General features: G+C 51.8%; 3 protein-coding genes across 8 annotated transcripts; 2 read left to right on the top strand and 1 right to left on the bottom strand.

Annotated features, from left to right (window-relative positions):
* The first annotated feature begins 4,854 nt into the window (after positions 1-4,854).
* LOC117639974 (period circadian protein) lies at positions 4,855-12,893 on the top strand. 6 transcript variants are annotated; one of them, XM_034376095.1, is made up of 25 exons: positions 4,855-5,003; positions 6,364-6,456; positions 6,537-6,617; positions 6,710-6,890; positions 6,973-7,126; positions 7,217-7,501; positions 7,573-7,848; positions 7,929-8,114; positions 8,187-8,341; positions 8,420-8,542; positions 8,635-8,781; positions 8,877-9,001; positions 9,133-9,138; positions 9,247-9,360; positions 9,439-9,546; positions 9,633-9,723; positions 9,809-10,179; positions 10,265-10,419; positions 10,559-10,884; positions 10,971-11,081; positions 11,174-11,271; positions 11,346-11,457; positions 11,532-11,612; positions 11,703-11,978; positions 12,056-12,893. In XM_034376095.1, the coding sequence occupies exons 1-25, from the start codon at positions 4,867-4,869 to the stop codon at positions 12,161-12,163; spliced, it is 3,900 nt and encodes a 1,299-aa protein (XP_034231986.1). In that variant the 5' UTR covers positions 4,855-4,866; the 3' UTR covers positions 12,164-12,893. The 6 variants fall into 6 exon arrangements, with proteins under 6 accessions (XP_034231986.1, XP_034231985.1, XP_034231984.1 ...); XM_034376094.1 differs by having other exon boundaries at positions 8,883-9,001; positions 9,133-9,360; XM_034376093.1 differs by having other exon boundaries at positions 9,133-9,360.
* A 230-nt stretch (positions 12,894-13,123) lies between these two features.
* LOC117639978 (sodium-dependent phosphate transporter 1-B) lies at positions 13,124-25,071 on the top strand. Its single transcript, XM_034376108.1, has 16 exons — positions 13,124-13,276; positions 19,222-19,369; positions 19,448-19,510; positions 19,963-20,745; positions 21,088-21,186; positions 21,260-21,403; positions 21,479-21,661; positions 21,745-21,873; positions 21,963-22,176; positions 22,248-22,323; positions 22,437-22,512; positions 22,592-22,650; positions 22,737-22,873; positions 22,949-23,134; positions 23,238-23,390; positions 23,475-25,071. The coding sequence occupies exons 4-16, from the start codon at positions 20,550-20,552 to the stop codon at positions 23,563-23,565; spliced, it is 1,743 nt and encodes a 580-aa protein (XP_034231999.1). The 5' UTR covers positions 13,124-13,276; positions 19,222-19,369; positions 19,448-19,510; positions 19,963-20,549; the 3' UTR covers positions 23,566-25,071.
* LOC117639981 lies at positions 25,063-27,092 on the bottom strand. The gene is made up of 3 exons (XM_034376114.1): positions 26,932-27,092; positions 26,483-26,757; positions 25,063-26,380 (listed from the first exon to the last, which is right to left on the bottom strand). The coding sequence occupies exons 2-3, from the start codon at positions 26,747-26,749 to the stop codon at positions 26,057-26,059; spliced, it is 591 nt and encodes a 196-aa protein (XP_034232005.1). The 5' UTR covers positions 26,750-26,757; positions 26,932-27,092; the 3' UTR covers positions 25,063-26,056.
* Positions 27,093-27,101: the final 9 nt, after the last annotated feature.

The following is a 27,101-nucleotide window of genomic DNA, read 5'->3' as shown; positions in this document are numbered from 1 at the left end:
TAACCTTAACCAATTTTGGCGGGATTCAGAATATCTCCGTCGTTAAAAGGCGTTAGAACGTTTACGATAGAATTGAAGAGTGCTTGTCGCGGGTGTATTCAGCTGCACGTGTGCACTCGTGTAATCAAAACGCTGAGTGATTCCTCCCTCAGTAACGCGCCTGTGCCGCTCGAAATAGGCGGTATGACCCACACGTCATGATCCCCCCCCCCCCCGGCCGGGCCGGCCCTTGTCCCGCCCCTCGGACATGGACAAGGCGGTCCAGTTTGAGCCCCAGTGCCCCCACCCGTAAGCGCGATCTTAAGGACCTTCTTCAGAACGAGGCCGGTCTATTCCTGTCCACCTCCGAGGCACCCCCCCCCCTCCCCGTTTCACCGGGAAACGCGAGTCCCTCCCTCCAGGCCGTCTCCGTCTCCCCGGCGGCCGCGACGGCACCCCCGGCGTGTGGACCGCTCCTCCTTCCCCTCCGCACCGCGTCCTCCCCCCCGCGCCCGGGGCCGGCCCGGCGCGCCGCCAGTACACCCTTAGCGCCGGCTAGGACAACGCGGTGGACGCGCTGCTCCAGGACTGCCCGCCCCGCCCTCCCGTTGTGCTTCTTGCCGGCCAGGACGTGCAGCTCGTGCGACGGTGCTGCACGCGTGCACGGACCACTCTCCGGTCCAAGGTGAGTCTCGCCGCACTCGCATGCACACTGAGAGTCGTTTCCGTCGCGCTGTCTCTCCGTGCATGCGAGAGAAACAGGGCGTCGAAAACTACTCTTAAAATCAGTGTGCTGCTGCCAGCCGTCGTGTTGTTGCCTCCGGCGGCCTCTGGCTCCCCACCGCGGGGGTGTTTCACCAAGGGCCGCGCCGGTCCATGCAACAGGTGCAAGGGCGTGCAAGGGCCTCTCTCTTGCTCCGTCTTTCCATCGAGAGAGAAGTTCCAGTTCGTTTCGCCCGTGCGTAGAGAAACGTTGTCGGCCTAGCCCTTAGTGGTAATGGTAATGGGCCGAGCGCCCGGCGCGTAGGCCATCCCGCTACTCGCGCGCTCGGCAGGCTTGCCTACCCCGAGGTTCGCAGGCGCCATAGGGCGAGAGGCCGCAGATGCTGCGGGCAGGGATCGCACCGAGCTGGCGACCCTTTGCTGTGAGCTTACATCTTGCTGGAGTCTTGCTGGAGTCTTGCTGGAGCCTTGCTGGAGTCTTTCACACCTTGCTTGTCCCTTGGTCGAACCTTTCTGGCAAGATTTCTGCTGTATTTGCCACACATTTCACCTATAGGCTCTTTTACCGTGGAATGCGTTCATGTTTTGCGCAATGAAAGGGGGTTTGATCCAGCCACCTTGAATCCTGCCACATGCTGGAACCTTTCCACTCGATTTCCACCCTTGCCGGAACTGCCCCCCACTCTTCCCCGCGTAAGACGACACTGCCGTTGCAACCCAAGCCAAGCATGCCTCTGGGCGGAAACCAATCCGCGCGCCCCGCTCACAGAGTCTGTCTCTCTCGCTCCCTTGCGAGGCGCCCCGTGAGTGCGAGAGAGAGGGAGACAGTGCCAAGACATAACGGCTCTCCGGTATCACTCTGTCTGCAGGGGATGTATTTCCACGCACGCGGCGCGTGCAGCGCGTGCTGTCGGAAAGGCTGCAAAAGTGACAGATTTTGGGGCCGACTTTCCCTGCCTCGATTGGCCGCGCAAAAAGTGGTTCATGGGATAAGACTTCGGCAGCTTTAGCAAAGACATAGGCAGCTACAGCTAGGACTACAGGCAGCTACAGCTAAGACATAAACAGTTCCCAGGGAGTCCCTGGAGCCGTTTTCGTCGTGCACGCTGCCTGGCTCCGGAAATAGAAACATGCTCATCCTGGAGGGCCGCACGTTTCTCTGCCGCCCGGCCCTGAGGGCTCGCTGCTCTACAGCAATCTCATTCGTCGCTCTGTCTCTCTCGCACTCACTGCGCGCCCCGTGTGGGTGCGAGAGAGACAGCGCGACGGCGGCATGGCGGCGGTCCGAGCGTCGCTCGTCGCTACGCGGGCTGCGACAGCTGCGCTGCGCTTACGTAAAGCGGGGTGGACGGTCTGATTGGACCCGAAATACGCGGAGCCGTTATTAGCTTCGGCCGAACTGGAGCGAGCCTCGACTCCACGCAGACCAGACGACAGTACGACAGTCGCGTTGATAATGAGAGGGGGACAATTAAAAACTCGAGCGTGACGACGCGACGCTTCGTTCGCTGAGACGGTCGAACTCTTTGCTGCGCTTTTTCCTGAAGCGTGCCGAGGAGATTAAACCACCCCGTGCGTTTAGACAGGAGGGCTGACTATGTCACCGGGCGCCTCAGCAAGGGCAGCGCGCTAAGGAAAGCTCCGAGTTGCGTCTGAGTTTTGCCGGCGAGTTCCGATTTTCACTAAAGTTGAAACAGCAGCCCTGTTATAAACTTTGCTGCAGATTGTTTTGGATTTAATTATTCGACATGAGTCCATACCGTCTTCAACAATTAAATTTGCTATTAAATACGCACAGTCTGACGTAGGAGCGCTGAGAACGCGACGCGCATGCGACTATCACGCGTAATGACGATTTCGTCGCTCTGCCTCTCTCGCGCCTGTACAGGAACGTCCCACGAGTGAGAGAGAGGCGACTCTTGGAATCAGTCTGCTGTCAGACCCACGAGCGTAGGGCTCCAGCGGGGGACCTAAAAAAAGTCGGGTTATATGATCCACCCCTTGCCCCTCCTCGGACAAGAACGCATCGTGCCTCCACTGGCATCTTGCGCAACGAACGCCGGCAACACCGCGGTGGCCCCGGCATGGCCCCGGCACGGCCTCGGGGTGGAACGGAGGCAAGGGAGAGAGGACAGGGGCGGCCACGGCTCTGCTAGAGGGCCTCCCAGGCTTGCCGGCGGCAGACTGAGTCGTTTTCGTCGCGTTCGTGTGGGTGCGAGAGAGACAGAGCTACCCCCGGACTGCAGGGCTCGCCCGGTACGCCGCCTCATGACTACTGCGCTTGCGTAAGGTGTGCAATCCAAAGCTGAGGCAAGCTAATCGGTCGTTGTTCTGGGTCTCCGGCGGCTCCAGCCACTCCAGCAGCCAGCAGGCTCCTTGCAGAGCTCTCGTCTTTCTTTCTCTGTCGCTCTCGAGGGGCGGCCCGCTGAGGTGCGAGAGAGACAGCACTATTTGGAATGAGCCTAAGACCCACCCTTAGCGTTTTTGTTTTTGTTTTTCATTTTATTTTGCGACTGTTCGTTTGAGTCGGGCGTTATTTTGGACTTGCCGCCGTTCCGCGGAAACGCTCAGTTTGAAGGTCGACACTGTGCCGGCACCTTCATTCACTCTTCATTTTCCTGGAGGACGGCAGAGAGAGACAGAGAGAGAGAGAGGGAGGTGTGCACGTGCTCCTTTCGGCCCGCTCGCCCATGCAGCGTGACCGCGGAGTCGCCGCGCCTTGGCCGCGCCGCACGGGCCCAACAGGCTAATTCCGAACAGGATTCGTCTCTCTCGCACTCATGGGGCGTCCCGCGAGGGTGCGAGAGAGACAGAGCGACGGAACTCGGTGCGGAGTCGCCTTACGCCGGCGTGTGATTAGGACAAAGATCTCCATTTCTATTTATACGTCGCCTGCCGCGGGAAATGCGACCGCGTTTCTTTCTAGCAGTTTCCGGAAGGGCTTCCCTCGGCTTCCCTTCGGGGGAGGGGAAGGGGAGGTGGTGACGCATGTTAATCCTGGGAAGGTTGGGCAGGTTAGGCTAGGTAAGGTTGGCTCCTCCTAATCCAGATTCAGGGAGTCCCCCCCGTCTGGGAGTCTGGCTGGCCGGCGCGGTGCGGACAGCCTCGGCGCCTCGGCCAGCGCCAGCCACGCCGCCGCGCCGCCACGCCGCCACGCCTCGTGGACTCGCAGCCTCGCCTCACGTGGCCGTCCTCATGCACGCCGTGCACGGCCGCCGGCAGACTCATTCCGAGAGTCGCTTTCGCTCTGTCTCTCTCGCGCTCGTGGGGCGCCCCGTACAGCTGCGAGAGAGACAGAGCGACGAAAACGACTCTCGGAATGAGTCTCCTGGAGATCGTCAGCGTCGTCAGCGCGAACCGAGCAGCCAACTTATGAATGTTTTGTGTTATCCTTCATCAGGTGGACGGCTGTCGTCGGCGTCCTCAGAGACGCGCCCCCGAGGCACCGCCCCCACCAGCCCGCTCCGCGGCCCCCTGGTGGCCAAGCAGGCCCAGCAGGCCAAGCTGGTGGCAGGCTAGCCGGGTAAGGTGTCCAGACGGGCGCAGGCGACGCCGTAAGGCGGCAGCAACCTGTTGCCTTGCTTTCCGGGCCGTTCCGGGCGTTTCCGGGGCTTTACCCGCGCCCGGCACGTCCGCTGGACAGCCGCTAAAGCAATCCCGTCTTCTGCCGGAGCTTCAGGACGCGTGGTGATGGAGACATGGAGTGCGGGGGCCCAGGACGGCGCGCCCCTCTCTGCGCCCCTCCCTGCGCCCCGCCAGGCCCGCGGCCCCAGCAGCCCCAGCAGCGACAGCGCCCAGGACAAGACCTAAGTGCCGATCGCCACCAGCGCTTCCTCCTCGACGCCGTCTTCGCTCTTCTCGGCCATGTCCCTGCCGAGCATCGCCTCGCCGCCCGCAGTGGTGCCCGGGCCCGCGGTGCCCGTGGCGCCCGTGGCGCCGTGCTCGCAGGTCATCGCCGGGCCCGCCATGGTGGGGCCCGCCATGGTGGCCGCCAGCCCCGGCCTCGTCCCAGCCGCCGCCCTCGGCGCCCTCAGCCCGACCTGCCCCGCCCTGGGCTCCGCACTCAGCCTCGGCCCCGTGGGCTGCGGCGCGGGGGTGGGCTCGGGGGCGGCGCAGGCGGCGGCGGCCACCACCACGGCCACGTCGTCGTCGTCGCCCTCGGGGATGCCGTCGCCCCAGCCGGGCCCGAGCATGACCACCAGCATGGCCTCCAACATGGCCTCCAGCATGGACACCAGTACAAACGCCGCCGAGCCGCAGGCCCAGTGCAGCGCCTACATCAGCGACGAAGTCACAGCCAGGTACGCGCTCAGCGGGCTCTGTCTGTTTCACTTCAAAATAACAGGGTGTGCCATGATGTGGGGCTGCGATAGAGGCAGAACGACGGAACGACTCTTTGGAATCGGTGGACTAGGGAGATAGACTAGACTAGCGACCGGCTGGCTCTGGCTGCCGACCCCGGGCACCGCTCCCCGCACGCCGGCTGCCGCGGCTGCCCCGGCCCCCGGCCCTAACAGTGCGCCGAGAGACGCTCCGCACCACGTGACTTCCTAGCGGTCCACGTGTGGTCACGGCGCCTAGAGCCCCGAAGGTGCCCGAAGGTGCCCGAAGGCGAAAGCCCCAAAGCCACGGCCCGATATCGAATGCATGGGAACGTTCCGAGGAGAGGGGCGTAGGGCGTAGGGCCCGTAGGGGCGTCGAAGTGAGACTCAAAATCCGGCATGGGGCACGTGCCTCGCGGACGCTCGCGGACGGCCCCTCGTGCTGTTGCTGTCTCTCTCCCACTTGGTCGGGGACGGCACCCTGTCGTGCTGTCTCCCTCGCACTCGCTCCGCGGCGCCGCGCCGTGTCACGATGACAAAGGAACCGGCGGCCTAGCTGCGCTAGCGCTAGCTGCCTGACGTTTGAAACTGGCGCCACGCGCCGACCAATGGGAGCCGCCGGCCGACACGGCCGACCAATCGGAGGCCGCCCCCCGGCCGGTCCGGCGCGGGAAGGGGAAGCCCGTGGAGGGGACGACCGGGACGGCAGTCACGTGTACGGCATCGTGAGCGGAGCGCGGAGCCATGAGAAAGAGAGAGAGAGAGAGACACAACATGTAAACGCCGTCTGCTACCGTTAGGACTCATGTGGCATGCAGCATGATCGACATCAAAACAGAGTTTCCCTACTAACTTAACCTCTCGCGAATAATACGCAGATGAGGCTGAAGGGCGAAAGGACTAGTTCGCTGCTCGAATAGTGGCTGGCGCTCGCCAAGCTGCGCTAGGTGAGCTGGTGACGTAAGGGTGTTGTGTGATTTTTGTTGCCAGCCGTCCTGTTACTGAATGCACAACGTAGTTTTTGGCGCATTGACGCGGTGCACAGCAATTCTAGGCCGCAATTAATTTGCGTGACACTTCGAATAACGCTGTGCATTCTGGTGGAACAGACTTGTGGTGCTGTTGTGTTAAATATCACCTTTGAGTGGAATATTAAAAGTGGGTTGTCTGGGACGAAGTTTCTCTAACTTAATTTTTTAAGGGATAGTTGTCTCCTTTTTATGACACTTTTAACACTTTATTTATTTGACTTTTCTGAAGTAATCTTTAGTGGTTAGTGAATGAGTTATTGCTTTCCGTCATTATCTTTTATTATTTATTCTGTACACTTATTTTGCAGGTCGTCCGACATGGAAGAAACAGATACTAATAAAACTAACCAGGTTTCGGATTCAGCATATTCTACAAGCTGTAATAGTAGATCCCAAAGAAGGTGTGTTTTTATACTTGAAAATTAAAGTTAAAAATAAAATTTCAATGACCAAAGTTTGTAAATTTTTATGTTTAAAACAGTAGTGGCAGTTCGAAATCTCGTAACAGTGGATCCAGCAATAGCAGTGGCTATGGAGGCCATGCATCCACTTTAGGCAGTGTGTAAGTGAGATGCATTACAGAGATTGATTTGAAATTTTGAAACACGAGAACCCATGGACTCTAACACATTTCTTGCACCATTCCTCCAACAGAACTGAGTTTACTCAACCTGCCACAAAACGAAACAAGGATAAGAAAAAGAAAGGTTCTCGGACAAGCTCTACACTACCTGCCCCTACTATTGAAAGATCAAAGGAAGATGAGGAATCTACTTGTATTGTAGGTAAAGTCCCTGAAATTCAACCAGAAGAAGCAGGGTCTGATAATAATGGGGTACGTTTGAAAAATCAAAAAGAGTTCAGGACAATTGCTACTTAAACAATTGCCAATTCAATGTGATTTCTTTTTCTCATAGAATGCGTCTAGTCTTGGGCTGGGCCCTGAATTGGTATTTGGTGGAATTGCATCGCCTCATGATAATGAGGCTCTCCAAATTGCTGCCATCAATCAAACACTCAGCTTTATCCAAAAGCTTAAGAGTTCCACAGAGGAACCAACTATATCATCTGGTATTTTTTCACTTTTAGAATTTTCTGTTTTAAGAAAAAAAAATTATTTGCTTATTTTATTAAATCTATTCTTTGTCTGACTGAATGTAGAAACTGTAGAGGAGAGAGAAGAAGAAGTCCCTCCTTCCACTTCAACTACTTTTCCACCGACCCCTGAAAAGACTAGCCGAACAAAGGAAGAATTTACTGCAATTATTTCAATGAGTGATGGCATTGTGAAGCATACCTCTACTGGGATTGTTGATGTCCTTGGTTTCCCTATTGATATGTGGGTAGGGAGGTCTATTACTGATTTTGTTCAATCCAAAGATCGAGCTGCATTTGCTTCACACATTACCTCTGGAGTGGCAAGTCCGCTTACCCAGGTAGACAAAGGTATGCAACTTCCATAACTAATGTTACATTTTCTGTTTATAAAATATTGTTCTAATTGTGTCTTTCTTCAGATTGTGGGCGCAGGTCACCATTTTTCTGTTGCTTACGCTGTTATCGAGGTTTGAAAAGAAGTGGATTTGGTGTCAAAGACAAGGCTGTTCAATATCGACCTTGTCAACTCATGTTGACGTTCCGAGAGCATCTGAATGGGTTCCCTCTGCCAGAAGAACCTAATTTCGATCATGGTGATACAGTATCAAACGCTGCTACTTCAAGTGGTGCAGGGAGAGAGCAGCCTCACATATACCTGGTGGTTACAGTCAATCCTATCAGCTCGGCATATACCTGTAAGTTGTGTCCCATGCTCATTTTGGTTGGTCATCCCCTTTCAGTAATTTTTAAAGATCATGAAATTATTCTTTTGCAGATCCAGAAGAAACTCAGGTTCTTCCCAAATTTGCTACTCGCCTGTTGGCTTCAACTCACCTTAGTGAGGTGGACCCAGAATGTGTTCCATATCTTGGATTCTTACCTCAAGATATGTTAGGTCGGTCTGTTCTAGAATTTTATCATCCTGAAGATATGCCCTTCATGAAAGATGTTTATGAAGCAGGTGAGTTTTGATGCTATGTTTTATGGTATTTTGTAGAAACATTTCTTTTGATTTTCCAAAATTCTTTCACAGTTATCAAAGAGCAAGGGATACCATTTTTGAGCAAACCATATCGGTTTCGTACTCAAAATGGTGGATATGTTCTGATGGAAACAGAATGGTCAAGTTTTAGTAATCCTTGGTCTCGTAAGCTAGAATTCATCATTGCACAACACAGGGTACTAAAGGTAAAATAGAAAATATTTTATTTTTTGATTGGTCTTGGGGCTTTGACTTTTCTCTCTAATCACTCGATCTATTTGCAGGGACCGCCAAACCCAGATGTCTTTGCAGCACCCCCTGAAGGTGATACTTCTGCACAAATGTCAGAGGAAGTCATGAAAGAAAGTAAAGTGATTCAAGAAGAAATTCAAAACATGCTAAATGAGGTAACAATAATATTTTTTTGAAACTGTTTATTTAAGAATTTTATTGGTTTGTTTGGTTGATCTTTGACTATTCTTGCTCCACAATTTTCTAGGCCATGTCTAATACAACCGATAATTCCAAGAAAAGAAACCTGTCGAAGAGGTGCAAAGTACTTGCCTCATTTATGGATTCAATGCTAGAAGAAAAAAAGAAGCCTGATTTACGCTTGGAAGTGCCACCTGAGGAACAAAGCTTTTCAGTGAGTTTTTCTTGTACCCATGGGCAAATTTTGGGTGGCTTCAAATTTATAACTGGGCAAGTTGAATTGTGTATATTTTTTATTTCTCTCTGTTGGAACAGGAACGAGATTCTGTCATGCTAGGGGAAATATCACCCCACCATGAATACTATGACAGCAAGTCATCCTCAGAGACTCCACCAAGCTACAACCAACTCAATTACAACGACAACATACAGAGGTGGGTGGGACCATCACTGCATATTTAATTAGTGGAAAGGACCCAAATAATAGTTACTTTCATCATTAACAAGGAAAAGTAATATTTTTTCCATAGTTTTCAGTAAATTAATCACTCCTCCTCTTATCTAGGCAAGGGTACGAATTGTGTGCTAGTAAAAAAAATGGTCGCTTGAACTCTTTATCCCAGATTTATTGGCAGAGTATTTCACATGTGTTGGTTGCTTTACTTTTGTTTCTGGCAAGGTTTTTCGAGAGCAAACCAAAGACTACAAGATCAGATGAGTTGAGTAAAGAAAAAAGTGGATCCCCTGGAAAAAATTCACCAGAGCAAGACTCCAGCCTTGGATCTGGGGACAGGTGAATATATTCCCATGTAATCCATAAATATTTAATAACAATTTAAAAGTAAAACTTAATGGTTTATTCTTTTTTTAGCGGAAGTGGTGGAGGAAGTGGGGAAATGACTGGTAGCCATGACAGTGCTACGTCATCATCTCACAATTCTTATCTGCAGCCAATGCTGACAGAAGCCCTCCTTACAAGGTAATAATCTATAGAAAAGAAAAGAAAATTCCAAATGTCACTGAATTATTAGGGTGTTCATGTGTATCTGTTTTGATCCCTCTAAGGCATAATGAGAATATGGAAAAGCGCCTTGTTCAGAGACACCGAGAGCAGCGAAGTAAGGGGGATAAACGAGACAAGTACCATAAAGCTATTGTAAGTTTGTTATCTTGCATCTATACTGCTCTTTGCAAATACTTTACCAGTAATGGTAGATTAATCGATTCCATTTTTATTTCAGCCTGGTGCTCATGCTAATCATGGTGTGAAGCGTATAGGATCCCAGTCTTGGGAAAACGATTCCTTCAAGGGAAGCAAGCACTTGCACGTTGAAAACCAGGGTGGAGCACAAACAGGCCAGCCCCCCAACCCTGGGACAGCAGCTCCTGTGCCAGTGACTGATGCCAGTGTAGCTAGCATAGCTAACATAGCACCTGTTGTGGTGACAAGCTGTGCAGCCACTACAACTGGCAATACTTCTACGACCACCATTCCACCCGCTCTCACAACGAGTATCCCATCAATGTACCAGAACTCAACAAATTCTGTTTGGCCTCCTTTTTCTGTCACCGTAACACCACTGCCATCATCCCAAGTAGTCGGGCCTTTTAAGTAAGTAAGAGAGGTAATTACATTGAAATATTTGTCTGTCTATTTTTTTCATCTGTAAATTAACTAACAAATGTAATTATTCTAGCTCTTATCCACTTGTGGGTGGCACTCATCCACACATGATGCCAATGTACTACATGGGATTAGGACCTCAAGAGCATCCTGGCCCACCTCATATTGCTACTAGAAATCCCTTCCTTCCAGCTCAAGCTTACATGCCAACAGCACCGAGCCCACACCGTAAGTTGAATCAACTCTATTGCAGCTGAAATACTAGGCACATAGACTGCGTCAGGCTGAAAGCTTCGTAGGTCAAATGGCTTCTTTTTATGTCTGTTTTCCGTTTTTCACCTTTATTTTCTTTTTAATTTGGTTGCAGTTCAGCTAGTTTACCAGCCTCTTCCTCAGTCTCTCTTATACTCCCCATTATCCATGCTTCATCCTGCACCCACCATGTTGCCTACATCCCTGTTTCCACCTGGTGCATGCCTACCTACTGAGCCTACGCAGTCCAATCAGTCACAATCCCAAGCTCAAGCCTCGACTCGATCTGTGGTGGGCCAAACGTCCCAACACGGTCAACAGCAACAACCGTTACAGCCAAACCAGCTGCTGCAGTCTCAACAACAGCAACTTCAACAGCAGCAACAGCAGCACATATTTCAGCAACAAAACCAACAACCCCAGAAACCCACAAATGCTGAGGTAGATTCCCAAAACCAGTAACCATAAGTTTATGGTGTAAATTTGTGATGTTAAAATTAAATTTATTCATGTTTTGATCATTTCAGAGTGGAAGTTGTCACATGCAATGTAAGTTTCAGCGGCCCCCTTCTCAAGCTACATCAGTCAAAGCTGAACCAGGTTCAGCTCTTGGTAGTGTTGCGTCGGCTTCTCGAAGGGTAAAATCTCTTTTGTGACTTTTATAGAAACTCCAGATAAAGTAGTTAAGAATTTACTCATGAAATTAAATTGCTGTTTTTTGTTTTTGCAGGCTTTATCAGTATCATCTAACAAAAATAAATCGTTATCTCCTTGTGACAATTTGAGTCCTGATGAGGACAAAGTTATGGAAGACAGTAATCAGTGCAGGTTTGTAAAGAAAATGAATATTTTGGAAGTTTTGTATTTTGTGATGACTGATTATTTTTCAACATTTTTTACAGTGAGCAGCGTGGGGATGAAGGCAGCTATTATTCCTCTTTGTGTTCATATTTATGTACAGATATAAATTCTGATGAGAGTATGAGAAGTTGCAAAGATGCTAGACATGAAGAAGTAAGTTTAGACAAAGACTGGTGTCAACCTGAATACCTTGCATCAGAAATCAATTTGTCCTTTGTACTTTTCAGGGCTGTAGTTGCTGGTCTCAGAATGAAAGTATAAGCAGTGATAGCAATGTTGCATCTTCTAAACCTAGACCTGTAAGATCTGTAAGTATATCCTCTTATGGATCTTTAGCTGCATGCTGTAAATGTGACTACTCTGTTTTTATTCTCCATACTTTATTTTGAAATTTTTAGGGTCCACCTCCTTGGATGGAGGGTGTCTCAATGACAACAGATGTGATTTATGGGTATCAGCTGGATAAGAAAGAATTAGATGATGTCCTATCTTCAGATCTATTGGCACTTGCCAAAATTGAACAACCAGCATTGGTTAATGAACAGCTAAACCAATTGTATCAGGATCTGACAATTGAAGGTGCATCTCCTCACCTGGCATTAGAGGAGGGCATTATTTCCTCAAGTGGAAGTAGTAGTGAAGAAATGCAATCAACATCACAAAAAATTATTAAGGTCATTTATTTTAATTTATTTTCTAATAAGCTGTGTTTTTACCTTATCTTTATTGTAATATTGATCTTATATTTTAGACAAAGAAGAAACGTCGGTCTCTGGAGTATGGACGTTTGATTATGATCTTTGAAGAGGATGCTCCGATGCCACCCCCCATCAGTACAGTCGCTACAGTGGCCTCTTGACCTGTATTTCAGTAGTTTGGAGGCTGTGCCTTTTCATTCACCACATGTGTCTTTTCCCTCGTATATTAAGAACAAACAGTGTTCATGACTGGTTTCATTTAAACCTTGAAATTCTTCTGATGTACAATTCTAATGCTGAATCAAATGGTAAAATAGTTTGCTCTCTTTTTGCAGGGAAATAAATTATTACCTGTATTTTGCTGGATTTGCTGACAAAAAGAGTTAACATTAGGAATTAGGATGAATATTTCAAAAAAGAATGTATTTTAGCTTTCCCTCAACACAGGGTGCGGTGGTTTCCAGAGATCTTTATTTGTTTCTGCATGGAGCGCCTTTTCTACTTTAACTTTGTACTCAAGATTTTATCCTTTGTTGCATTGTAGTCCATGAATTTTGTGTTTCCTATCACAGTCTATTAAGGCTTTTTAAATCATTTCTACTCCTATATTTGTAACTATTATCCAAATTTACGAAGAATTACTGTTTGAAATTATATTTATCCAATTTTGTTACTATGAAATCAAAACTTTTAGTTGAAGCATATCTTAAATTTATATTTGTGGATTGTGACCTCTTAATTTTGCTTGAAATACATTCCTTGTAGAGTTTGTAGTTATTGTGATCAGTATTTTATTATTTTGTACAGATATTTAATATTTTTTCCGTAGCCTAAGTAAAATATGGATGCAACTTTCAACTACTTCATTAAAGAAATGTGAAATGCATATTACACAGATGTTGACTTATTTCACATCCAGTTTCCCCCGAAATGGCATTCCCCAAATTTGGCGAGACGGCTAGAGTCTACTTGGGTCGGAGACGTGGAGTAGAGCCGGTTGAGTCCTAACTCACAGTCGGCTCCCGCAAGTGGACGTTCTCATACACGCACCTTCACAGCCTCGCGGCAACGCGAATCCGAATCTGACTTGGCGAGTGCGAGCAGGGGGCGGTAGGGAAGTGTCAGCGCGGCGCGAGAGATGGCGCTGCGGCAGGCGCACTTTCAGCGAGTTTCGATCCAGCAGAAGCAAGCCAGTCAAGCCGCTCTGGTTCGCCACGCTCAGTGCTATCCTAGTACTGCGTGGAGACCCAAGACTTCACCTCTTGTGCGCGAAGGTAAGTTTGAACTGAGTGAGCATGTGAGTCCTGTCACCTTGTCGATGGCGCTGGGCGGCTGGCACGCCCGTGACATGCCCGTGTTTCGGCCGGTCGCGCTCGCGGTCCGCGATTTGGGGGTGGGCAAGGCACGACACGGCCTCGGCGCCCATGGCGGGGCTGTTTTAACCTTACCCACGTGTTGACCGACGCCGTGCCCGACGCCGTGCCCGACGCCGTGCCCCAGCCCCAGAGTGGCGGGCCGCGGTCCAGGAGGCCCTGCGCGTCCACCAGCGTCTTTTGAGTTTGCCGTCCGCGGTTCGCCTCCAGTGTGCGGTGTGGTGCAATACGAGGAGCTCGGCCTTCTCGCGGACCGCCCCTCGACCCCTTCCGGCCTTACGCGCGCCCCCCGCCGAGGCCGCCGAGTCGGCGTTTCCTCCGGTGTCCGCGGCCACCGCGGCGTTGTGCTGAGGCGTGTCATTCTGCTGGACACCGCCACCGCCTCCGTCTCCGCCACCGCGGTGCTCCAGCAGGGTGTTGTTGTCGCCGTTCGACGCGGCACGGCCAAGGCTCACCCACCCCACCCCACCAGCTGCATTGTTTTCCCGCATTTAATGCTGGAGTGGTGTCGGGTCCGGTTTCTCTGGCTCGCGGGCCTTGATCCCCGAGCCTGGGGCCCAGGCCGCCCAGGCCCTGGGGCTGGGCGATGCACTACACGGCCACGCTGCCACGCTCGGCGTGCGTGGCCCCGCGGCCCCCGCGGCCCCCGCCCCGCCACCCCCTAGTAAGTCGCCACCCACTGCCGCGTCCCCCCCCCCCTCGCCGCTTCAGGGCCACCCCCTCCGCCCCCTCCAGGACCCGCCCCTGCTCTGCCTCTACCTGCCCCGTGATGTCGCCGCCGCACGTCACGGTCGTGACACGCGACGCGTGTGACGTCACTGTGACGTCGCCGCGGAACGTCGCAGTCACGATGCTGGTTCGAGGAAGCGACCGCTGCGACGCCATTCCTTGCCATGCACATTTTGTGCACATTTGGCTCGTTGCAAAACTCGATCCGCTGCGCTGCGGCAGACTGAGTCGGAGCGGAGCTTCCTTTCGTCGCTCTGTCTCTCTCGCACCCCAACGGAACGCCCCTTGAGAGCGAGAGAGAGACTGCTGATGGCACTGGCAGGGCTGTGGCGCAACATGCGAGGCAACATGGCGCCCTGGGGAGTGCACTGCAAAGTTCACGGAAGTGAAGCCATTCCTTGCCCTTTCGTGCACCGTCCGTTGCTGTGTGCTCCTCCTCGGCCGAAGCGTTTGCACCCTTCTCCCCCTCCCCCTCCCCATGCCCCGCGTCCGCCGCTGCCTTTCACCCCGAGGTGCCCCGATGCCTCACGTCTAGAGCGCTCTAGACGACTCCCCGCGCAGCACCCGCTGCCCCGCTGCCACGCTCCACGGACGTCTCGCTCGCGCTCCGCCACGGCGCCGCCCAGGGGGTCGTTAGCAACAGGTGCAGGCTGCGTGCAGCAGGGACAGCCGGGACAGCTCACTCATTCCGAGAGTCTCTCTCTGTCTCTCTCGCACTCACGGGGCGTCCCTTATGCGTGCGAGAGAGACACAGACGAAAACGACTCTCGGAATCCGCCTCCAGGGTAGCCAACCCAAACCGCGTCGTGGTAACGACCCCCTTTCCCTGCAGTGCTTGTCTCTCTCGCTGCCCCACGGGACGCCCCATGAGTGCGAGAGAGACAGGTCGACTCCGTGTTTCCCATCTCCGGGACGGAATCACATTATCCCGGGTCGATGCAGCTTGATGGCCAAGATGGCGTCGGCCTTCCCTTGCTCCGGGCGGGCTTGGCGGGCTGCAGCAGGTGGGCTGGGCGGCCGTCTCCCTGGACGACGAAGCGTGCAAGCTGGACGACTGGTTGTGGGGCGGCAAGTTTCGCTGGCTGGTGCTGCTCGCGCTAGACACCCCAGGCACGATGCACGCCTCTCGTTCTTTGAGCCCACCTTGCCCAGCCTGCCCGGTCTGCTCGCCTCGCAGCAGCCAGGTGCCGAGCTAACAGCCATCCACCTCGTGTCAAAAGGCAGCCTTTGCATAATCCGGCCTCCCCCTCCCCCTCCCCTCTTTCAGCAGCAGTGCTTTTCAACCGTCGCCGCCTCGTCGCCCTTTCCACCAGCCTCCCCTCCGTGTGGCCTTTTTCATTCGCAGCGACTCCGCCGCCCCCTCTCCATCCGACCGTGGAAAGGTATCAAGCAAAAAAGAAGTATTTCGAATGAGAAATAAAATGCGCGGAGCCGGAGAATTTTAGAAATTTTTCCTGCGTCGGCCGAGAGTGACCGTGAATTGTCTTGTCTAGACTTTGTTTCGTCCTTTTCGCAAGGCGGAGGATCTTTTTCGGCGCAGCGCTGCGTGCAGACGCGGCCTGTATGCACTGATTCCGAGAGTCGTTTTCGTCGCTCTGTCTCTCTCGCACTCATGGCGCGTCCCGTATAGGTGCGAGAGAGACAGAGCGACGAAAACGGACTCTCGGAATGTCTGCTGATGTGGCCGCACCCCATTTCCTCCAGCGGATCCCGCGAGCTCCTTATCTACGGGTCGCTCGGGAAGGCTGCAGAGAGGGGGAGGGGGAGGGGGGAGGGGGAGGGGGAGGGGGAAGGGGGAAGGAACTCATAGCGCAGCCAGATCCCTTATCCGCGGCAGCAGCGGCAGCGCAGGTGCAACGACCCCATCCCCGAGTCAATTTGGCTGCGACACGCCCGCCCCGCCCCGCCCCACGCGTCGACGTCGGGGTGAAAGTACTTACCCGCCGTGCCGCCGTGCCGCGCCACCGCGAAAACTGCCGCACTTTGTTCATTCCGCGCCATTCCCCCGTCAGGACCAGCACGGCCTGCAGGCGAGAGGAGAGAGAGAGAGCGCCTGCGGAGTGGCGGGTAGGCAACGCGGCCGGAGTGGCGCGTGGCGGCCGCGCGGGCCTGCCTACCCGCCGCTTCGCAGGCGCTCCGCGCTCCGCGCTCCGCTCCGGGAAAGGGAAAGCCGTTCCCAATGCCGAAGAGCAAAAACAAAAACATAAACAAAAACGGGGAAAACGTGGACGAGAGGCTTCGCAAAGAGAACAGGGAGGAAAAGTCTGAATAGGAGACCCCGTCTCTCGCCGCCGTCCAGATCAGAGCCAGGCAATTCGCGCTGAAATTTGCTAATTGGATTGAGCCGCCCCGCGCGCGCTCGGCAGTGTCGCTCTGTCTCTCTCGCTCTCGCGGGGCGTCTGGTAAAGTCGTGCGAGAGCGAGACCGACGGAAGCAGTGTCCGGAATCGGACAGGGACGCAACAGGCGTTCTACGCGCCAATCGCGAGGCTTCTCGAATCATCCCCGTCCGCGGCTCCGCGGCGCTCGTGACCCAGTTCCCCCGGTTCCCCCCTTCGCACCGTCCGAAACACAAACAAAACAACAACAACAACAAGAGAGCCGATCAATGATGCATCCGTTATTGCGTCATCGACCTAAACCGAGGAGCCAAGGCGAGCCAAGGCGAGCCAAGGCGTTACGTCGTGCTTCTGGCTGCTGGAGCCGCGAACATTGCGTCATGGCGGTCATGTGGGGCTGCAGCGGCGGCGGGGAGGGCTGCCTGTGGCTGCCTGGGCCGAAAGCATGGGCCGGCCTGGGCCCGGCCGGGCGGCCTGGGCCCCATCTGGGGTCGCCGCGTCGCTGCCGCGCATGGCGGCGCGCAGCCATGTGACGAATGGAGCGGATGGTTATTTCCCCTCATGAATAGAAATTACGCTCCGCTGGCCGACCGCCCCGATAGACACGCCGTGTCATTCATTACTGCAGCAATTTGCCCCCCGCAGCAAGGTGCTGGTGCTGAGACCGGCCGGGCCGGGCCGGGGAGGGGGTGGTTTACACCGCGAGAGAGGCGCTCGAACCGGGGCCCCGCCGTCGTGGTGCACCGAACTGTCTCTCTCGCTCTCGCGGGGTGGGCTGTAGGGGTGCAAGGGAGACGGAGCGGCTTGTGTGTTTCTTCGGGGGATCGCGCTGATTGTCTGTCACGCGAGTTGTTTGTCGCGTCGCCGGATTCGGCATTCGGCGACGCAAAAGACCGGCAGGGAGGCTTGGGGCTTGGGGGCGGTCGAAGGTTCGAAGGTGGGCGACGTGTGGAGGAGGGGCGGCTGGGGCGCGCCGGGGCGGTCGGGGCCGGCACCGCGCCGTCGGCATTGCCTCAAGACACGTCAAGGACGTCTAGGACGTCTAGGACGTCAAGGTCGCCGAGCAGAAAGACGCGGTGGCGGCCTGCCTGTGGCTCGGCCGGCGGCGCTACCGGTGTGGCGGCAGTGGTGCACATCCCGATCGCGCTGCGCGGTGCTGCGCGGTGCTGCGCGGTGCTGCCCCGGGGGCCGAGGCCGTGCCAGCCATCAACATGAACGCCTTCGCATGCACCGCTGCCTTTTAGATTCGACCCAATTCGCTGCCAGAACGGCTGTCGGCGTCTCCGACTCGGCCTCGTTTACGTCGTGGTGGTGCGGCTGCCGTAGCGCGAGGGAAGGCGACGGCAGCGTGCGCGCGGTGCCTCGCAGCTCCAGCAGTAGGCTTCCATAGAGTCCCGGTCACTAAAGAAGAGAGCTAGAAAAGGGGGTGGGGTGATTACTTCGATCGCTCTCTTTCCCTCTCACTGGATGCGAGCCAGTCAAGGTCCTCCCCCCTCCCCCTCCCACCCTGGCGGGCTTGCGGGGCTGGAGGAGACAGGGCCCCGCGGAGCGGGATCAGCGTGGAGCGGAGCGGAGCTGGGTGGCGGCGGGGCGCGGCGGGGCGGCGCGCAGGGCCCTGCAGGATCGATGTGGTAATTGAGGGAGGGTCCGGAAGAGAGTCCGTGCGTGAGGCTGTGCTGTGCTGTGCGTGAATGGCTGCCGGACAGGCGGACGGACAGGCTGACAGACAGGTGCGTGGGAGGCCCCAGGCTGGGCGCCGTCGCCCCCCTCGCGTGCGGGCAGGCAGCCCGCCGAGGAGGTGTCCGCGGCCCTCGGCGCTCTCGGCCGCGCCGCCGCGCCGCCTCGCGCTGCCCTGCCCCCTTCGCGGCGCGCGGCTGCTTCGCGTGGCTTCGCGTGGCTTCGCGGCGCGACGGCGGGGCGCGGGTACCCAGCGCAGGCGCCCACCCGCCCCCCTGCCACCAGGCGGCCAGCGAGCGCAGGAGGTTGCCTGCCGCCCCGCCGCGCGGCGCCGCGAACAGAGGCTCAGAGAGCCGCGGTGCCGAGCCGAGCCGAGCCGAGCCGAGCCGAGCCTGCGCGGGGGTGGCCGAGCCGGGCCGAGCCGAGTGGAAGGCGCAGTGGAACGCCCCGCCGCGGAACGCCGCGCCGCAGAACGCCCCACGCCGTTCCCCTCCGCGCCGTGGCCCTTCTTCGTGTCGGCCAGCACTCTGGCGCCAGCCGGTACTCAACGGGGTGCGAAGCAGAGCAAAGCAGTGCAAAGCGCCGCGGTCACGAAGTCTCGGCGGCAGGCAAGGGAAGAAGGACAAGCTTTATCGCCGATTTGCCGGTCGTACGGAGGAGTGCTCCGGAGAAGGCGGCGAAGGCCTCGGCGAAGGCCAAGCCCGTGGAGTGGGTCGTTTGACGAGCCGCGCAGCCGCGCCAACAACAGTGCTTCCGTTTTTTATAACTATCGATTCTATCGTGAAAGCGTCCCAGTCTCTCCTCTCGCTCTCTCCATAGACTCCTCGCCTGGCTGCCGCCGCTGCCGCCAAGCGTCATGTTCTTGTTTAGTTTTTGTGGTTGGTGTTGTCGACATGTATTTGTGGGAGCCAAGTTTGGGCACGCTGTCTCTGCCGCTCAGCTTGACAGAGACAGACACTCCCCCATCGATTTCCCATTGCCGCGCAGTTCCGTCCGGTCTCGATGCGGCGACCTCTCTCTCTCCCGCATGTGTTTCCGCCAAACGGTGACCTTTTGCTTTTGCTCTTTCGTTTCAAATCTTTTCTTCTTTATGACATTTCAGATGACGAACTTCTCGAGGAAAGCGAGCAGCTCGTCTAATCACCACGCCTCTGTCATCGCATCTTAGCGAAGACTCCCAGCACCAACACCACCACCGCCAACTACACCTCCTCCACCACCAAACACCACCACCACTCGCCAACTACACCGTAAGAGAAGTCGCGGCGCGGACTCGCAGAGTCGTCTCAAAGCGTGGCGCCTCACTGACACCGTTCTCTGTTTGGCAGCGAGCAGCAGCCCTCCGCACGCCCCTCCCCTCCGCAGCCGCCGCAGCCGCCGCACCCCGCAAGGTAAGACCGCCCGGCCCGGCCGTCTCGTCGCTTGCCGCGTCCACTGCCGCGTCCCAGAGCCGCGTAGAGCACAGTCAAGTTGAGGCGAACCTCGCGCTGCAAACTCGCCATTCGCCACTCGTCGGCTTGTGCTGCCCATTGCTGCCCATTGGCCCGCCTTCACGTCGATAGAGGCTGACCCTTGACCCCTGGCTGCCCGCCTGGCTGCCCGCCTGGCTGTCTGGCGCGCGGTGGCTGCCCGTCTGGCCCTCCAGGCCCCTTCCAGGCCCGTTCCCCCGGAGCCCCCCAGAGGGCATGGGTGTTTCGGCGAGTCGCGCGCTGCCCCTCACTCGAAGGCCAAGGCGTCACCGCGACAGTTTGGCACTCATCCCCGTGCATGCCGAGGCAAGCACTTTGACCGGCGTTCGAATCCCCGCTCGAGCTCATCTCTTTTTCCGCTCCTTTTCTTGCAGACAGAACCGGCCGGTTGCAACGACTCCTCCGTGACTTGAAGCAGTTGCCGGCCAGCCCGCCGCTCCTCCTCGCCGCCTCCGCGCCTCGTCCTCGTCCAGCCGGCCCTCGCTCAGCACCGCCTGAGCACCCGGCCTGAGCCTAGCCGCTCGCAGGCGGTGCAGGCCCAGCAGTGCCATGGGGAAGTCACCGCGCCCGCCCCGAGCGCCCTCCGCGGCCAAGCTTCGGACTGAAACGGGGTAGTGGGCCCTGCCGCGGGGCCCCGCCAAGCTCTCCAGCCCCGCGGGGGTGCAGGCCCTGCAGGCCTCGGCCGCTCGTGTGCGCATCTGTGATAATGTATTAAAGTTGTACCAGAGTCTATTTTTGGCACGTGTGTCTGAGAGTGTGTATGTCTTAGTTAGCGTAGGGAGCGGGTGGAGCGAGAAAGGGCTATTTTAACGGTGTGAATGAGTAGTGCCAGTGTGAGGGTTTAGGAATAAAGGGGGTTTACGTTTAAGTCCGGCTGAGGTGATTTTTTTTTTCGGTGGTCGCAAATACTCGGAGAGAGTCCATCTCTGTCGTGCATGTCTCAGTGAGGGTAGAAGGGACAATGATCGAGCCGTACGCGCCTGAGATGCTATGGCTCATCATCGTGGGCTTCTTCGTGGCCTTCGTCTTGGCGTTCGGCATCGGCGCCAACGACGTGGCCAACTCGTTCGGCACCTCCGTCGGCTCCAAGGTGCTCACCGTGAGGCAGGCCTGCGTCCTGGCGACCATCTTCGAGATCGCAGGCTCCGTCCTCATAGGTGAGTTTGAGTTGGGGGTTCCCACTCGCAACCTTGGGTGCGCCCAGTGCGAGCGCTCCACCCCTCCAGCTTCCAGACTTCCAGGCGGAGCGCCTGCAGCCGACGGGGTAGGCACGCCCGTTACGCTGACGTGTCGAGCGTGTTGCCTATCCCCGCTCCGCAGGCGCTCTTGCAGCAGACTGATTCCGCACAGCATTTTGTCGCTCTGTCTCTCTCGCACTTGTGGGCCGTTCCGCATGGTCTGTCTCTCTCGCACCCACCCGGAACGCCCCGAACGCGCGCGAGAGGCAGAGCGACGCAAGAGAGCCTCGCCTCAAGCCTGTCTGTGTGTTGTTGCGCCAGGCTACAAAGTGTCGGACACCTTGCGCAAGGATCTGCTGGACCTGTCCATGTACGAGGATGACGAGTACGAACTGCTCCTGGGGTGTCTCAGTTCACTCTGTAAGTAGCCAGATTTTTACTTCTCTCCCATTTTTGTTTTGAGCTGTGCTGAACTTGACGCTATCTGCTGCAGTGAGCAGTGCCCTGTGGCTCCTGCTAGCGACCTTCTGCAAGCTGCCCATCTCAGGCACCCACAGCATTGTAGGGGCCACTGTTGGCTTCTCGTTGGTCTGTCGGGGCACCCAAGGCCTCCGCTGGACAACACTGGGGATGATTGGTAAGCATATTTCTCGAAAACAAGATGTTTTTTCATGGATTTGTTTTTCAATGAAAGTGTTTCCTTTTGTTGCAGTGGCGTCATGGTTTATTTCCCCAGTTTTGTCTGGTATGGTTTCAGTGGCCTTTTACAAGGTGATCGATAATTTCATTCTACAAGCTTCCCAGCCTTTTAAACCAGCTCTGAGGGCAATGCCTCTGTTCTACGGTTTCACTGTTATTGTCAATGTGTTTTCCATAGTTCATAATGGGCCGAGATGTAAGTATACATGTGCCACTCTCGTCAGTTCCAGTTCTTATCACAGAAATTTATTATTGTAATACACTGTATTTTTGTTGCAGTGTTTCACTTCGATAAGATCCCATTATGGGGTGCACTATTGGCAAGTTTTGGGATTGGAATCTTTGTATCTTTAATGGTACAAATTTTCTTGGTACCTTACCAAAGGAAGGCCATCTTGGGGAGTCTTGGTAAATAATTACTTACAAATACTGTACCTATTCCTTAAATGTTTGTTTCTAACTTTAAGCAATAACAACAAATAATTTGCTTGTTTCAGATCAATCACGCAAAGATCGAAGCCGAGGAGTTAGCTTTACTTTCGGAGGATCAACAGATTCTTCAAGAGATCCGAGCCCTAGACCATCAAGGAACATGTCAGCAGAGGATCTTCATCATTCTTCTTTGCCTATGATAAAAGAAGGAAATGAACTCTCTATGCCTTCCAATAATGAAGCGGCCCCTTCCACTCACAGTGCTCAGCACACTTATAGGTAACTTAATCTTCTAGAATTCTTCTGGAATAAATTTTTTATTTTGTTTCTGAATGTCTATTGTCCATCAGATTCAGCATTGGAAACACCACAGCAAAGGCTAATGGCTATTCACTGGCCGAAACAACTTTAAACAATGCACTGATAGTAAGTCAGAAAGCACTTGTAGTTAATTATATTTCCAGTACATTCTCATACAGGTCTCATACACGTCCCGTGTATTTATTATGATAGGAACTGAACCTTTCTTTTCTTTCTAGGGAGGCTCAGAGACCCAGAAAGGTACTGACCGTCAATTGGGGCTGCCTGGGAGTGGCCAAGTTACTCCAGCTTATGGTAAGCCCATTAATTTGCTTGGTCAAGTTAGAATTTGTGATGAACATCAGTGTTTAGAAAAAGTGTTACAATTTTGCAGGGCTTTCTCCGAACAGCAGTGCTGTACCTTTGATCAGAGAAAAGTTGCCAGAGTCTTTGGTATGTAATAAAAAGTTATCATAATGTTATCAATTTCTGTAAAATGAAAGAAATTTTTATTTTCAAATGTAATGTTTCATTTTTAGAAACTGATGGAAGAGGGTGGCAATGGCAAGGCGTCCGGAGTTGATGATGAACCTGTAGAAGTTGCCAAGACTTTCTCATTCCTTCAGATTCTTACTGCTATTTTTGGTTCTTTTGCCCATGGAGGAAATGATGTCAGGTAAGACGCGTAGACATTTTTGCCCCATTTATTTTCTTTCTGCACAAAAGTTTGAATTGTGGATTCCTTTTTCAGCAATGCCATTGGTCCTCTTATAGCCATGTGGCTAATATACCATGATGGCTCTGTACGCCAAGCTTCTGAGACACCTCTGTACATCCTCCTCTATGGTGGACTTGGAATAACAACAGGATTGTGGCTGTGGGGTAGGAGAGTCATACAAACAATTGGGGAAGATCTTACCAAAATAACAGCCACTGAGTAAGTTTTGTGAAAATTGGAGATTTTAATTAAGCTGATTGGCTTTTATAAATTATTAGTTTTTTTAGTCGAAGCCCCCTTAAAATCTTGTGTGCATTTACAGGGGATTCACCATTGAAATTGGTGCTGCATTTACAGTCCTCCTCGCGTCCAAAATAGGGATTCCAATCAGCACAACACATTGTAAAGTAGGGTCAGTTGTGTTTGTTGGTCTGGTGTCCTCCTCTTCATCAGGTGTTGATTTGAAATTATTTCGGTAAGTAACCTGTTTGTTCTTGCTAGGTGTGAATTGAATTTGTTTTCCTTTCTCGTATGAATAAATTTCATCTTTTTATTACAGGAACATTATATTTGCTTGGCTGGTGACAGTGCCAGCAGCAGGTGGATTAAGTGCCCTCTTTATGTTTCTGTTCCGTTCATTCTTACTTTAAACTGCATTTGGTGACTGTCTATACTTCTGCTCAGCTCTGCTACTGACTTCTGCTCACAATTATTTCCAAAGTCTGTCACTTGCTTTTCTGATTGTATCAGTTTCATGTTTATGAAAGAAGCAAACAATTATGGTTTACTTATGAATGTATTTCAATTGTGTTTTGCTGTTAAGAGTCACATTCGGGTCAATTTTGTTTTCAAGAGAGGAATAACATTGTCTCAGCACGAAACTGGTTAAATGTGGAATGGAAATCCCTTAACTAAAACTTCTTGTTATGTGGATCTGTGAAGAATATGACTTATGGAAAGCTGCTAATACACTACTTATCTGCAATGAGCCTCTAAAAAAAATAATTAAAACTAAATAGTAGTATCCCATTTTGCTCAGCCTCTGTCCAAGGCATAGGGGGATTCTTTTGAATGTTTAGTCGTTCTTCTAGAATAATAAATCTGTGTTTGATTGTTAAAAGCTGTTACTTGTCACATGTTCACCAGACAAGGAAGTATATATTGTATAGCCATTATGGAATGTGTTGTCTTGGAGAAAGTTGTAACTATTAGATTTTGCAGAGCTTTACCCAGAAGTGATTTGTTTGATTTGCAGTTATGATCCATCCTTTTAAATTCTTAACAAATTGTACCATAGATGCATATTTGTTGGTTTACATTTTTCTTAACAATAAAATACAGTAAAAGCTAGTTGGTTGCATGACCAATAGCTGGTTTTCAGTTGTATGCATCTAAAACTCAGCTTTCTTAAAGTTAAAATGATCTGTAGTATCATCTTGAGGCCATATTTGAATACCATTGAATTTTGGGTTGACCCACAGCAGCAACTATTCTTCATAAAAGTCCCAACTCTCCTTCCTAGACAAATTATTTTTAAAAAATTGTATGAGAGAACTAGGGTAAAGACTTAAAAGCACCTTTTTGACCATAGCACTTCAAAATCCTGTTGTCAATTTTCCTTTGTTGATATGAGTCACTGGACTTTCACTGTTGATTGCATCACACTTTTCCATAAATTACTATCTTGGTCAATTTAATTGTGATAATTTCTGTTTTGAGTTGATCATCAGAGGAAGTTGGGACATGTCCACAAGTTGGATGTGACTATTTGTTCTTTTTTCATAAACTAAGCTTCAGATACTTGTACATTCTACCACGTGAACTTTAGATTGTAAAATTAACTAACCCTCCATATAGAATGCCCAGAGTTGTGCAACTGCGGTGTATTTGAGTTTTTGTAGGGAAAAAATGAAGTGTCCTAGGATGGTTACTGTCCTGACAGTTACATTTGTTGTTCTGATGCCAAAGTAATGGTTGTCAGATTTTAAGACAGGCTGATCTGAAGTAGGGTCCTCAAGATTAAGGACTCTAACCTGAAGCATGCCCTTCTGTCATTGTGATTATTCTTTCTATTCCATGGTGTTAAGCATCTCAAGATGGAAATGAAAATGTACTGAGTAGAACTGAGAAAATAAATATGGTGATGGTTTAATAAACGTTTTCTTGTTTAATTTAATTGAAACACAAAGATCCCTTTGAATGCTTGAATGCCCTAGGCATTCTGAACATCAGTGTTCATCGCATTCTTTAGTCAGAAATTAATTTTACACCTCTACTCTCCGTGGTTTTACTCAGAACATAGCAAGCTTATGCTTCATTTTAAAGAGAGAAAGTATGAAAAATTTTGTAAAAAGATTTACAAGTTACACGCAACATGGCAGTTTAAAATTGTTACAAGTGGAGAGTAACAAGCGAGCAGAGTTCTACTCTCCACATACACACATAGACACACAGAATAAAACATATGGAATGAATGATTGATTTTTCTCTTTTTACATAAATTAAATGGAAAGATCTAACCAATACAAAATCTAGGAAGTTGGTTGCCGAACAGCCTGAGGGAGGCCACAGAATGAGTAATACTACAAACTACTTTATCACCCTCTTGAGTCATCATATAATTGCTTAAATGGCAACATACTTTCTTAGAGGTAAATTACAAAGTCAAATCTTGTAGCACAAAGTCTTTAAAAATTGAAAACGCTCACATAAAAGAAGAACAAAGGACAGAAAAAATATTTTGTTTAGACCGGGGGCACCATTGAGTGACAATAGAACATTATTCAATAAATTAAGCAAAAAAGACTAGCACAAAAGTCTAAAATAACAATTTTATCACTTAACTGACTCCATATTTTAACATGAATATAATTGACAACAGAAACAAATAGATAAACAACAAAAATATTCAAGCACATTGACTGCAAATGACAGTTCTTGTGAGATACTTTAGCCAGATTGAGTAACAGTTTCACAGACATAAAAAATAGGTGATTGCTCACTTGCCAAGTCCATATACAAGCTTATTGAGACCATGGGCAAAAATTTCCATTGGCAGTATATATAACACCCCCATCAAATCTCAAAAAGAGAACAAAATAAATTAGAGGGCTAGATTTTACAGCCTTTTACAATGATGTTTCAATCTGAAGCTTTTTTCTTAGGCTTGCCTCTTTCTTCCTCCGCTGTAACCATCTCATCCAGGAGCATAAATGCGCGAGTAAGCTCTTTCACAATACTATTATAGCGTTGAAACAAATCTTGAGCTTGCTCATTTAAAGCCTCAACACCCTGAACGCTGTCTATGGTGATCAAAGTCAATTTTTCAAGCTGACCTGAAAGTCCAGAAACTGCTTGCATACTGCTGATGGCATTCTGGTTGTCCAGGACATTGGAGACGAGTCTTTGGGCCTGCTCCAGGTTAGACAAATCCTGACGAAGCTCTTTTTCTCGAGCCAAAATAATCTGACAGAAATAAATGAGTGTTAATACTCTTATAAAACTGAAATAGGCAAAATATTAATTTCAGAAACGTGTACGGAAGAGTAGCATTATGAGTAAACCTACCTCCAGTTTTGCCTCACACGTCATTGTTGAGTCTTCAAATGTAGGATCCATGTAGCGGTTTAATTCACTGATTCGCTGCATAACAGCAAGAGCTTTCTCACGCCCTGACAAAGCGGAGTTCAAGAGCTGACTGGCATGCGACAATGCTTCCAGGAGTGGAAGTTTATCTGATGGTCCTCGCAATGATGAGGAAGCAGCTCCACCATTTCCCAGAACTCGCTGCTCTAACTGAGAAATGCGGTCATCCAAGAGATTCAGGGGATCCATGGTGAACGCTGTGAAAAACATACGAAAAAAAAGATGGCCATCTCACAATCTGATATTATTTTCGACAGGTTGTAGGGCCAGGTCCAAAACCATTTTTGGAGCTTGAAGAAACCCATAACCTAAGCAACAGCCTCGACTTGGAGAAATCATAACATGAGTACAATGAATGAAAATCTCATTACCTTGATCCAAAAAGAACAGCCGTAAGAAGGTGCAAGAGATAAAAGAGTCTTTGTAAACTATCAATAAACTAATTAGAGCCAAATGTTATGGGTAGGATTGGATTTGACAGCAAACTGACAGTCGCCATTAAACAACCCATTCATATTCGTATTGAAGCGGCAGTTGGTGT

Source organism: Thrips palmi, unplaced genomic scaffold (genome assembly GCF_012932325.1).
Source record: "Thrips palmi isolate BJ-2018 unplaced genomic scaffold, TpBJ-2018v1 HiC_scaffold_12, whole genome shotgun sequence".
Classification (NCBI taxonomy): domain Eukaryota; kingdom Metazoa; phylum Arthropoda; class Insecta; order Thysanoptera; family Thripidae; genus Thrips; species Thrips palmi.
The sequence above is the reverse complement of the archived record's forward strand: the minus strand, read 5'-3'. Positions and strand labels throughout refer to the sequence as shown.

What these genes read in the sequence shown, in the direction of transcription:
- LOC117639974 (XM_034376093.1), top strand. Translation starts at nt 4,867, where the DNA reads ATGCCGTCGCCCCAGCCGGGCCCGAGCATGACCACCAGCATGGCCTCC. An exon ending in TTCAAAACATGCTAAATGAG is followed by an intron (nt 8,543 to 8,634) that starts GTAACAATAATA and finishes ACAATTTTCTAG; the next exon opens with GCCATGTCTAATACAACCGA. An exon ending in AACCTAGACCTGTAAGATCT is followed by an intron (nt 11,613 to 11,702) that starts GTAAGTATATCC and finishes TGAAATTTTTAG; the next exon opens with GGTCCACCTCCTTGGATGGA.
- LOC117639981 (XM_034376114.1), bottom strand. Translation starts at nt 26,749, where the DNA reads ATGGATCCCCTGAATCTCTTGGATGACCGCATTTCTCAGTTAGAGCAG. An exon ending in CGTGTGAGGCAAAACTGGAG is followed by an intron (nt 26,381 to 26,482) that starts GTAGGTTTACTC and finishes TATTTCTGTCAG; the next exon opens with ATTATTTTGGCTCGAGAAAA.
- LOC117639978 (XM_034376108.1), top strand. Translation starts at nt 20,550, where the DNA reads ATGATCGAGCCGTACGCGCCTGAGATGCTATGGCTCATCATCGTGGGC. An exon ending in CTTTAAACAATGCACTGATA is followed by an intron (nt 22,324 to 22,436) that starts GTAAGTCAGAAA and finishes TTTTCTTTCTAG; the next exon opens with GGAGGCTCAGAGACCCAGAA. An exon ending in ACCAAAATAACAGCCACTGA is followed by an intron (nt 23,135 to 23,237) that starts GTAAGTTTTGTG and finishes GTGCATTTACAG; the next exon opens with GGGATTCACCATTGAAATTG.